At 35.5% G+C, this 13,820-nt stretch overlaps 1 protein-coding gene across 1 annotated transcript in view; it reads right to left on the reverse strand.

Annotated features, from left to right (window-relative positions):
* Positions 1 to 13,820, reverse strand: part of SBF2 (SET binding factor 2) — a 69,181-nt gene that overhangs the window by 18,670 nt on the left and 36,691 nt on the right. Inside the window, exons 15-18 of the mRNA XM_010186574.1 lie at positions 8,038 to 8,222; positions 7,165 to 7,341; positions 4,074 to 4,175; positions 2,663 to 2,848 (exon numbers count right to left, since the gene is read on the reverse strand). Of these exons, the coding sequence (XP_010184876.1) occupies positions 2,663 to 2,848; positions 4,074 to 4,175; positions 7,165 to 7,341; positions 8,038 to 8,222 (650 nt within the window). The remainder of the gene's footprint in view (positions 1 to 2,662; positions 2,849 to 4,073; positions 4,176 to 7,164; positions 7,342 to 8,037; positions 8,223 to 13,820) is intronic.

Raw genomic sequence — 13,820 nt, forward strand, 5'->3', positions numbered from 1 at the left:
TAAATCCACACCCATCAAAATAAGATGGTCTTTTAAACTATATTTTTTCTAACATTTTGACTGGAAAAGGCAGGCAGGTTCACATGAATCCCTTATCTGCCAGACTGTGAGGGTGGTATGTCCACCAGAGGAGAAATGATGAACAGCTCCAGAAAGCCAGCAGGAGGTAATGACTCTGCTGATACAGCTGCAGCCAGGGCATGTGGACATAGCTTAAGACCAAAACCCAGAAAACACAGATCTTTCAGTAAAATGTATCTGTTACTAACTTGTATACTTTATACTGCCCTTTAGAGATAGAGAAGAGTCAGATACCTGTTGACATGCATCAAAGCTGCTATCTGAGATGAATTCTTCTCTTTCCTTGACACATTCATATGTACAGTAGGAATATTTTAGGCACCTTACAGCTTGAGGCAAAATCATACCTTACAGTTGTTAACAGTAGATATTAATCCTAACTTTTAAAGCCAGGATGATTATAATCCATTATTCCATGTTCTCAGAACTGCAGATTGTGTTAAACATAACCAATAATTTTGCCATGAAGAAAATATGATACATTCTATTCTATGACAATTAACCAAAATAATTGAATTTCATTTTTATCCTTTTTCCCTGGATAACCCATTTGTTTCCAAAGTTTGTGTAATCTCCAGACTCCAGAAAAAAAAAAAAACCAACCAGCAACTGTACATGTATGTGCGGATAATTTTCCTTGCTTTTCTTTATGCCAACTTTTTATTATTTATTGTAGTAAAACTGGAGTAAAGTATTTCCAGACTCAGGAACAGGATGCAGGTTATGTCTACATTAGCAAGGAATTCAGAGCAAACGGAGAAGACAAACAGTCTGAAGTAGCTGGTGCTGAGGTCCCTTCAGCTATACTACACAGTTGTTGTTTTACCTTGGACTAGATTTAGTTGATGACCCATTGTACATTGATAACCCCCATGGTTTTAAGCTGAGTGATGAAACATTGGATCAGATTCTTTGAAGAGTTGGTGAGATTTGAGTACATGCCTGAAGCAGAACTTTTAGGTTAAATTATTCCAGGAAAAATCTAGTACGCATGAACCAAAACAGCATCAAGAAATGGTAAGGGGAGATGCTGGAGGTATTCACTTCAAAATTAGACTATTGCTTGAAACCAAATATAGATGTATTCCATTCTCCTAACAGATGAGCTCATTAAAGCCTGGAGAAGACATCTGACAGCAGACAGAATACAGCATGAGACGAATTGATTTACACACAGAACTGAATGAACCACCAAGCACATGGGTTTCAGTATTGGAAGCCATGGCTATTCTGTCCTGTTGTAGCTATTGCAACCATGAATTTATCTTTTTCTACTTCAGAAAAGAGCAATAACCTTGATCTATTGTAAGGAATAGTTAGTATGACAACTGGACAGATTAACTTGTTTGAATGAAAAACACAATATGATTCTCCTTAGAAAAATGTCCCCATTTCAATTAAAAATTAACCTGAGGACCACAACCATTGGGAAATAGATTGATGAAACAGGACTTGTGACAAATACTTCTAAGGTTTTCTAATGGGGAATGCTGTAGGAATTGAACCAAATTCCAAATATATGATTTATTAACTTGCAAGACACCAATAATGATGACTGACAGTGTTTAACATTGGGATACAAACAAAATTTCTCTCTTCTGGAACATGTTCTTCAGTAAGTCTTTACTCATCTTCTTATAAGCTCATTAATTATCAGTCTTCCATAGATATCTAAAGATTTCTTTTCATTTGTTTAGCAAGTTATTTAATCTGCTTCAGATAGCAAAGTAAGTCTACTTGATGACTGCTCTTTCAGGGTAGAGAACTCATGCAAGTATTCACTATGAATGTCTGTTCCTATTAAGAAGGCTGGTGCTTCAACAGACATCTTCTGTGAGACAGGCACCCATAAATCTTAACACAGGTTAATAATGCCCAGGAGTCTTTTGAGCTTTTTTCAGTGAGAAAAAATGAGAAAACTGGGGAAAGAAAGACATATGCACAAGATGAACTATGCCAGCTCCTATCCTGTGTTTGCACATACGGAGGCTCTGCAAAACATTTATATTTACTGGTTTGAGAGGAAGAAAAGGGCAGACTTCAGAATTAACTAGAACTGAGTGTAATATTCTTAACCTAACTTCCTCCTACACCACGTAACTGCTGGTGTTCATCTTCTGATCATGCAATATATATAGAAATAAGAACATCTCAGGTTCCCCTGGTTTATAGCTTGTTGTTTCCAGAACTGATGGAGTACAAGGCCTCTTCAAAGCTCATCATCAAGCACAAGGAATTAAAAACTGTCTAGTCACTGTATTAATAATCAGTAAATTTCTTCTTCTGCAAAAGCCAGTCTTTAGTTTTAACAATTTCTGTTTGACATCTCTGCATAAATGGCCTCAAAAGATCCATAATGCCAACCATCCCTCTTAATCTGTACTTTGTGGATGAGTCAAGTTTCCTCTAGGGAACCATTCTGGCTCTTCTTGAGGTGAAATCCATCCACTTTAATAAAACCTACAGAAGGAGGTTACTAGTCTTCTCTCAAACCACTATCTATAACATCTGAATTAGTGGCATCTGTGCATTTTTTAATGAATACTTCTTGTAAACTTAAATTAGACAGAGATTGACTTACCTGATGCACACAGTCTAAGAACTGTAAGAAAACAGGAGCAAATCCACTACCCTGACAATTGAGAGTCAGATTACTGCGTTGACTGAATTTATGACCAAAAGAGAGCCACTCTTTTTCCACCAGCATTCGGAAGCCTTCAAGCGTCCTATAGAAGGGATCACTGAGTAACTGCACCAGAGACACGACCTAGATCACAAGACAGGATATATTATGTTAAAAGTGACAGAAGGTAGGAGAACACTTTAATCAATGAATAGAAATATTCCATAGTCTATTTATGGTTCAAGGAATCAAAAGCCTTCATATAAGCTCAATTACAAGTATTTTATCACATACATTAAGTATTTTTATAAAACAAACTACAGTAATACCTCACATGAAAAATCTTTAATTAAATTGGGACTTTACAATATCTGTAAAAGTCAAACCTGAGTAATTACAGACTTCGGAATTAATTATAATGCTTACCACATTTAAATTACATTTGAAATGAAACCACCTTTGCTAATAAAATAAGGATAATAAATATTTATAAAATAGTACCAGCTACCTCAGCAAAGAAAGTGTTAAAGAACTGGTCTTGAGGGTGATTTTAGAGTTTCTGCAGTGTTGCCATGCTATAGGGCTCACCACCCAACTTCAGCCTGTTTTCCTAGACAGCATCTCAGGAGACTTAAAAATGCAACACATACTTCCTTCATTTCCAGCTATGTATGTCCCCTTCTCACTGTTCATTGTTTGACAATGATTCCAATAATTACGTTAACATTCTTTTGTGGGTTTGTTTACCTGGTATCAGGGTGCTGGCTGCACATGAAGTTTTTATTTACTACAATTGTTGGTATCTGTGTTTATCTTCTGAATTATGAAGCAACTACATGGACACAATGCATCAGTTAAATGAGGCAGTGGGTCTTCATTCACCTATTTTATAGTTTGTTTCACAAAGTTATCTGTTCTGGCAGTCTGTTCTTGCAACAGGTGTTACAGTCACTCTGGCACAAATTTAGTTTTCTCCCTGTGTGTGGTCTCCTAATTTCATTTATGGAAAGTAAATGGCACGAGAAAGAATTCCCCTCCTTCCCTCTTGTTTTTTAAGTTTACCAAGATAAATTATCTGTTGTGGCAACTTTCAACTTTCACTCTTACATATGGTCAGGTCCAAGAACGCAGATTTTATGTCTAAGCCTTAGAACTTTAAGTCCATCAGGATCTTTGGAACAAATTCACTTTAAGGAACTTCTTAATGGTATAAATTGCAAATGAATGCAAGGATTCATGCATTCTAGTTTCTTCTCTGCTGCCACAACATAAATTTATTAATGTTATGCCAAATTGTCAGTCACATATATTAAAAAAAAAGTATTGCCTCGTGTTTTTTTCTTAACATAAGGTTTTAATAGCAGCTTACTTGCACAGTAATATCCCAGCCATCTTCCAAACAAACCATGACAGAAGAACCATTTTCCAGGAGCTCAGAGATGATCACACCCAACTGCATTATCCTGTGAAGCTACACAGTATTAAAAATAAGTAACGTACTCAAGTATAAGATGAATTTCTAGATATTATAAATATATAGAATCTTATTAAAATACATGTTCTGAAGTCTACTTATAGCACAGAGAAATGCATTGATGCAACAGACTGAAAAGCCAAATGTAACAGTCTCAGGATTTTCATCTGAACTACAATAAAACTAAGCAAAGATTTGAAGATAGGAACTTAAGCTATTAAAACGAGTGAGCACTGTAATAAAATAGCTGTCATAAAAAGGAGAATGGGAACAACACAGCTGACAGATTTATTGTAAAGAAATTCCATCCTGGTCTTAACGCTAAACTAATTTCCTGTGAAATATTAAGTTTCCATAAAGTCACTAAGTACTCTGAACAGAGAACCCATGTAAGATGTTTACAACATAGTATTTCTAATGCTCAATCTGATGGAAGTTGGAAATTAATAATAGCAATGATAACAACAATACCGCCAAACCACAGACCTGAAAACAAACACAAAAAACACCCATCTCCATAATCTGGAAATAATTTAGATAGATTTAACAGTGTTTCTTATACTTTGCTTTTGGACAGACTGGCTAAAACATACGGAAAGAGGACACATTATTTATTTGGATTCTAATATTCATTATGCCGTGATACTAAAATTCCTTGAGCAGTGAATTAGTAAGTGGATTTCTCTGGGAAGGGTTATTGGCTTGAATGAAATTGTTTCAAACATGATAGGTATCAAAATAAAACATTCAGGTGAATTTGAGGAATATTCTTACTATGAGACTTCACATTATTATTACTAAAAGGAAAACCTCTATGATGGTTCTACCATTTTTTGTCATACTGTGACAGCATTCTTGGTAAACAACATAACAGACAATATGTAAACAATTCAGTGTTTTACAGTAGAATGAAACCGATCTTTGCAGAGCACTGAATATATTCTGACCAACAGCAGCAGCAGGAAAGATGAAAGCTTGAAAGGGAGGAAGCAATATAGGAAAACAAATAAATGAAAGATGGCAAGGGATATCTAAGGTCATTTATGCAAGGAAAAAAGTAAGTACGTTCAGAAAGTACAGAAGGCACATGAAAGTGACTTTGGGAAGAACAAAATTAAATTAGAAGAGGAAAATGATCAACAAAACAACAGTTCAACCCTTGAAACTCAATCCTTGTTTGGTGCAGTCTGATTTTTTTCCTTTAAAAAAACCCTAATCCTATGAATATTACCATGGAAATTGTGATGGAAAACACTTGACTCCTCTGAACATTCACATAGCCATAGCTCAGAAAATAAAAGAAACTAATTTGCCCACAATTTTTAATAGGAAAAGACTGAAGACAGCACCACTTTTAACACCAAGCAGTTTGTTTCTTGTTCTATACTTTTTTAGGCAAAAGAATAGAAGAAAGACTGATTTTTGCCATCCTTAATGAAGAAACTGATATGCAATCTGCCTGTACAGATTCAATATGAAAAAAAGCAAAATACTGGTTTTATAATTTGTATTCAGAAGATTGGGCAGCACTTCAGATTTCTATGTATTCACATCCTTATAGATAAATATTTAGCCTATACAGTGTTAAAGTCAATAATCGTAACTTCTATTACCCAGGAGAGGAAAGCTTAATGCAATAAAAACACATTTCCAAGATGACAGATTTCTGGTCTTTCACAGGAATAGTAGAAAATGTAATAAATTAACTTTATCCCGTAAGTCACATATGACATGATTTAAACCACAGAAATGTGGTTTGAATGTCACACAGCTAGTGTGTAACATTATGATCTAGTCCTGAGCAAAGAGTGATACACCATTACTTTCCTCTAAACTATGCCAAAAGACAGGAACTGCAATGTTGTAGTCTACCCTTGATCTCTGTGCTGCTGTAGGGACATGTTTATTTCATCAGTGACATTCAATTCATCTATCTACACTTATCAACTTGTTCAACTACTCTGTGATTGAAAATGTTCGCATGTTGAGGAAGTCACGTCTCCATCCACTTCCCACTTCTCCCCTTTCTGAAGAACGTGGCGGCCACACGCAGCAATGAGCAATGCTCTCTCCAGAGCAAACACAGCTCAAGGGAAGAAGCTAAGCCACTCCTTGCCCTGTAGCACATTTCAAACAGGAGTAGGTTTTCTGATGCACAGTGACTGAAATGCCTGTGTTACTCACATGTATTTCCTCCTTAAGAAATCAGCATAAGAGTCTATTCTGTTTCCTATGATTAATTGCATTTGAGAAGAATATATTCAGCTGAGGATTCCAAACATAACACAAAACTGGTAAAAAAATCATATATTTAAAATGTTTTTAGATTAACAAAGAGCTGACTTTCCCACATCCTTCTTAACTTGATTCTTGCAAAGTTACTTTCAGTCTTGCCTTTGTTTGGTTAATCTTGATGTAAGGGAATATGGGATAGGGAAGTAAAGGAAAAGATTCAGAGAGCACAGATTAACACACACACACAATCCCCTCTCCCCCACAAACTCATCTCCATATCTCACAACAGATAACAAATGCAAGCTTATTTGTTAAATACTCATGCATATGGAAATTCAGGGTGGGAACATATATGAAGAGTAGAGTATTGGCTTTAAAATCAAAAGGCTCATTCATAGTTCTGTACCTTTTTCTGAATTATAAAATATGTAAAATAAGAAAAAGCAGTTAAAACCAAGAATATAAATTTGTATAAGCAGAAAAAATGGTCATCTCTACTTGTTTACGTGTTCCATGTTATAAACCATAAATTATGTTATAAAAAACACCTCTCATATTTGTAAATGTTTTGATTGCATTAAAATAATAATGTTTATGTAATGACAGAATTGACAGCATGCAAAATAATTAGGATGAACAAAGAAGAACAGCTGGTTAGAACACAATAGTCCTCTGTTAGAGGAGCCTGAAGTTTATTTTGTGTAAGCAGTACTGCACATAGATTGTTAGAAGTACCTGTCATATAAATTACCTGTGGGAACCACTCTGACTCCCCAAGTGCTTTAAGGAATGTTGCCTCAGAATCTGTAGGAATAGTGCTGGGAACGCAAGCTCTCATCAGCTTTTTAAAGCTAGCCTTTGTCTGTCGGATGTCAGTGAATTCAACAGGAACAAATTCACAATTCAAAGCAAAATCAAGTTTGAATCCCTGTGTGAAAAGGACAACAGCAGATGTAATTTAAAAGTGAAGCATGTTTTTCGCTGACAGTCTCAGCAAATCTTGAAGTCTTACCTGCTTTATTGCTACATATTTCAATGCCTATTTAAAAATTTTTTCAGCTCAACATCTGTCCAGAATAATAAAAATCCTTACACCACTTGCAAAATGTACCATAAGTACCCACCTACTACTTATAACAGCAGAGCATACTGCACAGCAGTCATATTTGTAATAATAATAATTGTAGTAGTAAAAAAAACTTAAGTTGAGTGATAGATCTGTTGAGTTCTTCATACACAAAATAATGTACTTCCTTTAGGATTTTTAGAGCAACTAAAACAACTGTATGGATGGATGACATACCATCAGTGCAGGACTGATTCCAGTAGCTCAGTAAAGCAGAAAAAAAGTAAACCCCAAATCCAAAAAGAACCCCTAAAATCACAAACTAGCTGATTCATCTAAGCAGTCACTGCACACCGAGACAGTTTTTCTTTACTTCCCACTGCACACGTAGTCTAAAGTACCTAGTTCATAGAATCACAGAATGGTTTGGGTTGGCAGGGACCTTACAGATCACCTGGTTCCAAGCCTCCTGCCATGGGCAGGGACACATTCCCAGGTGTTATTAAACCCAAGCCAAATAAAAACTATGTTTACATTAAAAAAAAAAAAGTCCATTACCCGTAACTGAGATTTTTCACCAAATATATAGAGGGCTGCTTGCCGCCTCAAAAGCTGACTTTGCAGAAAACCACCGCTGCTGTAGGAAGTGGCATTATCCTTCCCTGCAAGTCTTGCACCAACATCAATGAATGGAGTCTGAGTGTTGATAAATCGGTTGCTTGAACGAAGACTTGCCCATACACCTTAAGAAAGATGAAAAATATTTAAAAACCTCTTTGTGTGAGGCACTGGAGATCATAATTATTAGGACATATTCTAAAACATCATTTGGAAAGTTGAGTGCTTAAACAAGTCATTTGCATCCCTCATAGGACATAATTAACAGCACGTACTGGAAAGAAATACTTTTATAACAAAAACGATCAGAAGCATCCTACTGCATTGTCATTTAACCTAAAACACTAACCAAACTCTGCACAGCAATACTGAAGCTGCCATGATATCAGTAATACAATGATAAAATGAATCACAACCTGCAAGTAATTAATGTCCATTTAAGTATATGGAAGTTAAATTGCTAGTGTTGTTCTTCTCAGCAGCAGGTACAAAAATTTTAGGTATTTCCTTGTCAAAGGTGTATTATTTTGGAAGTCTAACTAGTAAGAATATTATATATAATTATTTTCTTCAAAATCAGAAATAGTATAACTTAAAATTCCACTACCTAGAATTCTTGTGTTCCTTTCATCCTACACAATGTAACACTATCAACCATAACGTATCATAATGAATATGTATATAAGGATGATCAATTCAAATGTTACATTTCAGGAGAAAGTATTCCATATTTACTCTTGAAATGCCATGACTGAAATGCAAAATGCCATGAATTTTAGTTTTCAATTGTTGATGTCTAATAGACGATTAGAAATGAAAATTAATTGAAGGAAGTTCTTTTTTTAATCATGTGTTTCATGACTCTGTTCTAGCAGATGTGACTATGGTACAGTTGTGTGAGTAGAGAGGATGCCTAGAAGATCAGAGTCTTACAGTTTTAATCTGGCAGTAAGAGCAGCATTACTCTGGCACCAGGGCATGGTGCAGAAATCCCTAAGCTAGCAACAACTTGAGCCTGAAACAGTGCAGTGTGATGGGGAACCAAGCACTTGCATCTGAAAGCAGCACAGCAATAAGGATGGCATTGTACCAACCTACTAACCTCTGCCTCTCAACAGCGTTTTGAGTTTTCATACTGTGCCTTGCTGATGCAGCTGTATTGTCATTTCCAGAGAATATTCCTACAGGATACATGAGCAAATCAGACATGCTCTGATCCGACTGCGCTGAGGTAAGTTTCGCAATTTCAACATAAGATAAAGTAGTAATAAACCAGATTGCTAAGGCCTATTAGCACCAGCAGAAGAAAAGGCTAGCAAATATTTTTGTTTCTTGCACCTTAGTTAATAACACTGATTTTGTGAGACCGTTTTTGTGTGTCCAATGTGAGGTATGTGAAAGGTACTCGATTTTCAGAATATAAATAGCACCACTCCAAAATCAAATCCCTTAAAGTATACTAAATTTGATGTTCAAATGGCAGCGTGAAATTCTTTAACCCAATATGCAGTAAATCAGATTATCAGAAGAGACTCTTGTCCATAAATCTGTGAACCAAGATATCCAAAAGAGGCACCAGAAATAACTCATAGTAGTAGAAATTTAGATATACGGTACCAAAAAAGTCCTCCAACCCCTTCAGTAAAATCCAATCATATGCACAGATAACATTTTTTGCATAGAAGAAAATAGCTGCAGATAACTGCAAAATTCCACTACGATAGCTCAACTAGCAAAATAATTTTCTTCTATTTTTCAGAAGCAGGATTATACTTCTATTAAATAATTTTGCAGAGTAATCCTCAGCAGCAACTTGTCTGCACAGTTTAGCTTGCCTGCCTGTCTGGCTGCTAGTCTTAGATGTGAGCAAATGAACAGCAGTAACTGAGAATGGTTGGCTGACAGCTTCTGAACTGGAACAGTTCTATACAGTTTCCACTTTACAGACAGTTTTATAAAATACCTCACTTAGTAAAGCAGTATGTTTAGTACAGACTTTTGTTCCACATCTGAACTACTACAGATGAAATAATAAAGACTTTAGCAAGTTGAAATCACAAGCGTTTAATAAGAGGAATAATTTCTTGTTCATTTGGTATGAAAAAACGCTAGCTCCAACACAAGACAGCTGTCCCCAGAGATGATATATATGAAAATACAGTTACACCCTTTAACATCTTACAAATGCAGGCCATCACTAGCACCTGTAGAACATCAAAAGCAATGAAACTGGTTACAAATACATGCAGATGAACATCTATACCAGTGATGGATACCAGTGATTAAAAGACACAATTCTATTTCTATTATATTTTTCTTTGAATTTGCCTAGTACTTTTTGCCTTAATTTTTGTTAGCTGTATCTAGCTTTCATTATTTTGCAAATATGGTATCATTATGACTTTCCAATTTGTCAGAAATCAATTTTTCCCTCATCACTAACATTAACAATAATTTTGGAAAGTAAGTTGATTGACTAGGTAACAGTATTTCTTAGCTATTTCACTAAAGCAGTAGAAGTACTAAATGGACTTTTATAGGATTAATTTTCACACAGAAAATTTTCTACATATCACTCCAGACTAAATCATGACATTATTAATGAATAACATGGTCAAATGTGTGGCTAACCACTGTCACTGCATCGTACATTCAATGGCCAAAAATCCCCAAAACAAAGCAAAACCACAACACTGAACTAAAAACCCCCCAAATTTTGTTAATGCAGAATCAAGGCTTTCTGTCAGGATCACTTTAGCATGTATTAAGATTTTGTAGTAGTTATGGAGATGGTAGAAAAGAATGTGCTTTCAGGACACAGAATACAGTACCTTGATGGGCTCTTCCCTTAGTTGCTGATTTGGAATTTGAATGAGTGAAACATTTATCTCTGTACCCAAGCACTGGTAGATAACAGTTAAGACAGAAGGAGGAGGAATGGAATGCACATTGCAGCGAGACACATTGCAGGAGAAAAGAAAAGGGTTACTTATTAATTTCCAACGATCTAGTATATATTGAATTTCTTTATAGTACATGATTTATCAGACAGCACAAATCTTAGTAAGCACAAGACAAAACATCAACCAAGCCAGAAAACCAATATAAAATGGGAAGGAAGGATCCATTTATCAAAAAGTAGTAATTTTCATTGTCATTGCGATAGTTTTAAACATGTAGCACAGCCATAATTTGTTTTTCCATAATTACAATACCAAAAAAATGTAACAATTACATCATTCTGCTGAACACTTCACTGAAATCTTCTATCCAGCAAAATTAAAAATCCCAACCATTAGCGCTTTTCTAAAAAAATGGTTTTAGTCTATTTTAGGTACATAATTTGATGGACCTCAAAATCAAATCAGAGTGCAAGATGTTAGTTCTACACACCTACAAACATTTTTAAAGGACTGTGTAAACGTATATAATTTTGAAAACATGGAATATCTATCACACAAAGAGATTTCCTCCCCCCTTGCAAACATTCTTGTTTTCAGTGAGAGTCTTGTATGCTTATCAGAGGGTGTGTTTTTGGCTCCAAAGCCACATCAACACAAGCAACTTCTTTTAATACAAATATTCTGTTAAAATATATTAAAAGTATTAATGTCTCCTGCTTTTAAAATAAATGTCTGAGCTGAGCCTGCATTTATTAATTATAAATATCCTAGTATTTTTCCAACAGCAGCAAATCATACTGAGAAAACAATTTACTTTTCTAAATTACAAAACAAAGCCAGGTAAAAAGTGCTGTTCTCTTGAACCACACTATACTTATAAAGTGATATAAGAAGTATTTTGCATGAACTTGCAATTCTTATGAAAGATATTAACCAAGGTATTGCCAAAAAAAAAGTCTAAGAATGAAAATACATTATGATATTTAAGTATTTGTCTAAGTATTTCAGATCAGAAACAATTTAAGTGGGCTTTAGGCAACTACTTTGTTACAGTGTTCCAGATAAAGTAAAAAACCGTATCTGACATGGACACAAATATTCAGGACAATTGATGGGTATTCAGACCAACAATGACTTTTAAAAATGAGAAGCACTGGCACACATCTTTTAACTTAAATTTTAAAAGTATGTGTACTAAAAATACATTGGCACAAACCCCAGAAATTGTCTTTTTCAATCGGTGTATCATAGCTGAACCTGGCTTTTGTGCCCTGGTATGTGTGAGGATAAAAACAAGGAAAGAAAGAGGGATCCAGAATAAAAACCACAAAAATACTGCTATTGTATTTTCGTGCAGTGTAGCACATAATCCATAGCTGCTTGTTATGATAAACTTCGTTATGATAAACTCACTTACTAATGGCTAACCCCATTGTCTTTTTTTTCCTTTTTCTTTTTTTTTTCTTTTTTCTTTTTGAGTTATTCTTAGGAATAAGAAGGAGAGAGAAATTACCATTTTTAGACTGCCTGCATAAAGTAAGTCTGTTTTTTAAAGTTGACCAAAACCCTGTATTTTTGGTCCTGCATACGGTCTTGTGACACTAGTTTACATATGAAACATAACTAGCTGTGAAAAAGCAATAAAAACTTGCAATAATAAGCCACGTGAATCAATCTGTTTGAGAACAACAGTTTTGGAGATTGTATATACTTCATGTATTTTAGAGTTTCTTCTAAAAGTGTTCTGTCAGCTAATCTAAAACCCCTAGTGTTTACTTCTCAAGAGGGAGATATTCCTTCTCCCTGCTCTCTCTTACTCTGTCAACTTCTCACCTTCACTAGGGCTCCCATTGTACTTGTCAAACATTCTTATGCTTCAGCAAAGTCCTCATGTATCCTGCTAAACAGACTGCAGACACTGGGCTGTAATTACACCTTTCAGATATATAGAGCAGGTGTGGCATCAATCCAGCAAGACACAAGAGAACTTCTCTGCCCTCTTCCTGATTACTGCTGAAATTTAGCCAAGAGACTTCAACATCCCACAGAACACCACATCTGTGACCTAATATCACCTTGAGACTCCTTTTTTTTCTTCACTGAGTAGCAACAAACTCACTTATCACACTTACTGCAAACTCTAACCCCAGAAACCAGCAGTAGTTATTTCAGCAATCCTTATCTCTTCAAAAGACAACCTCCATACAGCCAATCAGCAAGCTTACCCTTACTTATCTGGAGCACCTTCACTGCCCCTCAGCACCACTTCACTGTTGGCGCTTTTGTCCCAACACAAGAGGACAGAATACAACCCAAGGTCTGCTATCAGCTGCCCTGCAGCTTCACTATTTCAGTACAAAGTGAAGCTGGGCACAGTCCCCAGTTTCTGTAACAATTCCAGACACTATTAATTCCTTTTCTCTTAGGTCCCTAGCCACTTTACCCATCCAATTAAAGTCACTGTTTTCTTCGTCTCCATGTAGTACAAGAACAAGATAATGAGTAGAGATTATAAACAGGATTTTCAGATATGAAATATGCATATACTATGATTAATGAAAATGCACAGAATTTTCCATTCTTTGTTGATCACCATTTAACTGTGTTTCCTCTTTTCCCTTCTGCTACAAGTCTCACAGAACTTCTCTATACAGCTCAGAGTATTTTCCTTTCTTCTTTCCTTTCTCCCTCCCTCCTGCTTTCTTCCCTCCTTCATGCCTCTAATCCTGTCCATCTCTATTGAAAAGTTCTTCTCTGAAAATTCTTTAATTGTTCCCTATATGAAGCGACAGTTTTTCTATCACACAATAATTTAGGTTG

This window comes from Mesitornis unicolor, unplaced genomic scaffold (assembly GCF_000695765.1).
Source record: "Mesitornis unicolor isolate BGI_N332 unplaced genomic scaffold, ASM69576v1 scaffold27620, whole genome shotgun sequence".
Lineage (NCBI taxonomy): Eukaryota > Metazoa > Chordata > Aves > Mesitornithiformes > Mesitornithidae > Mesitornis > Mesitornis unicolor.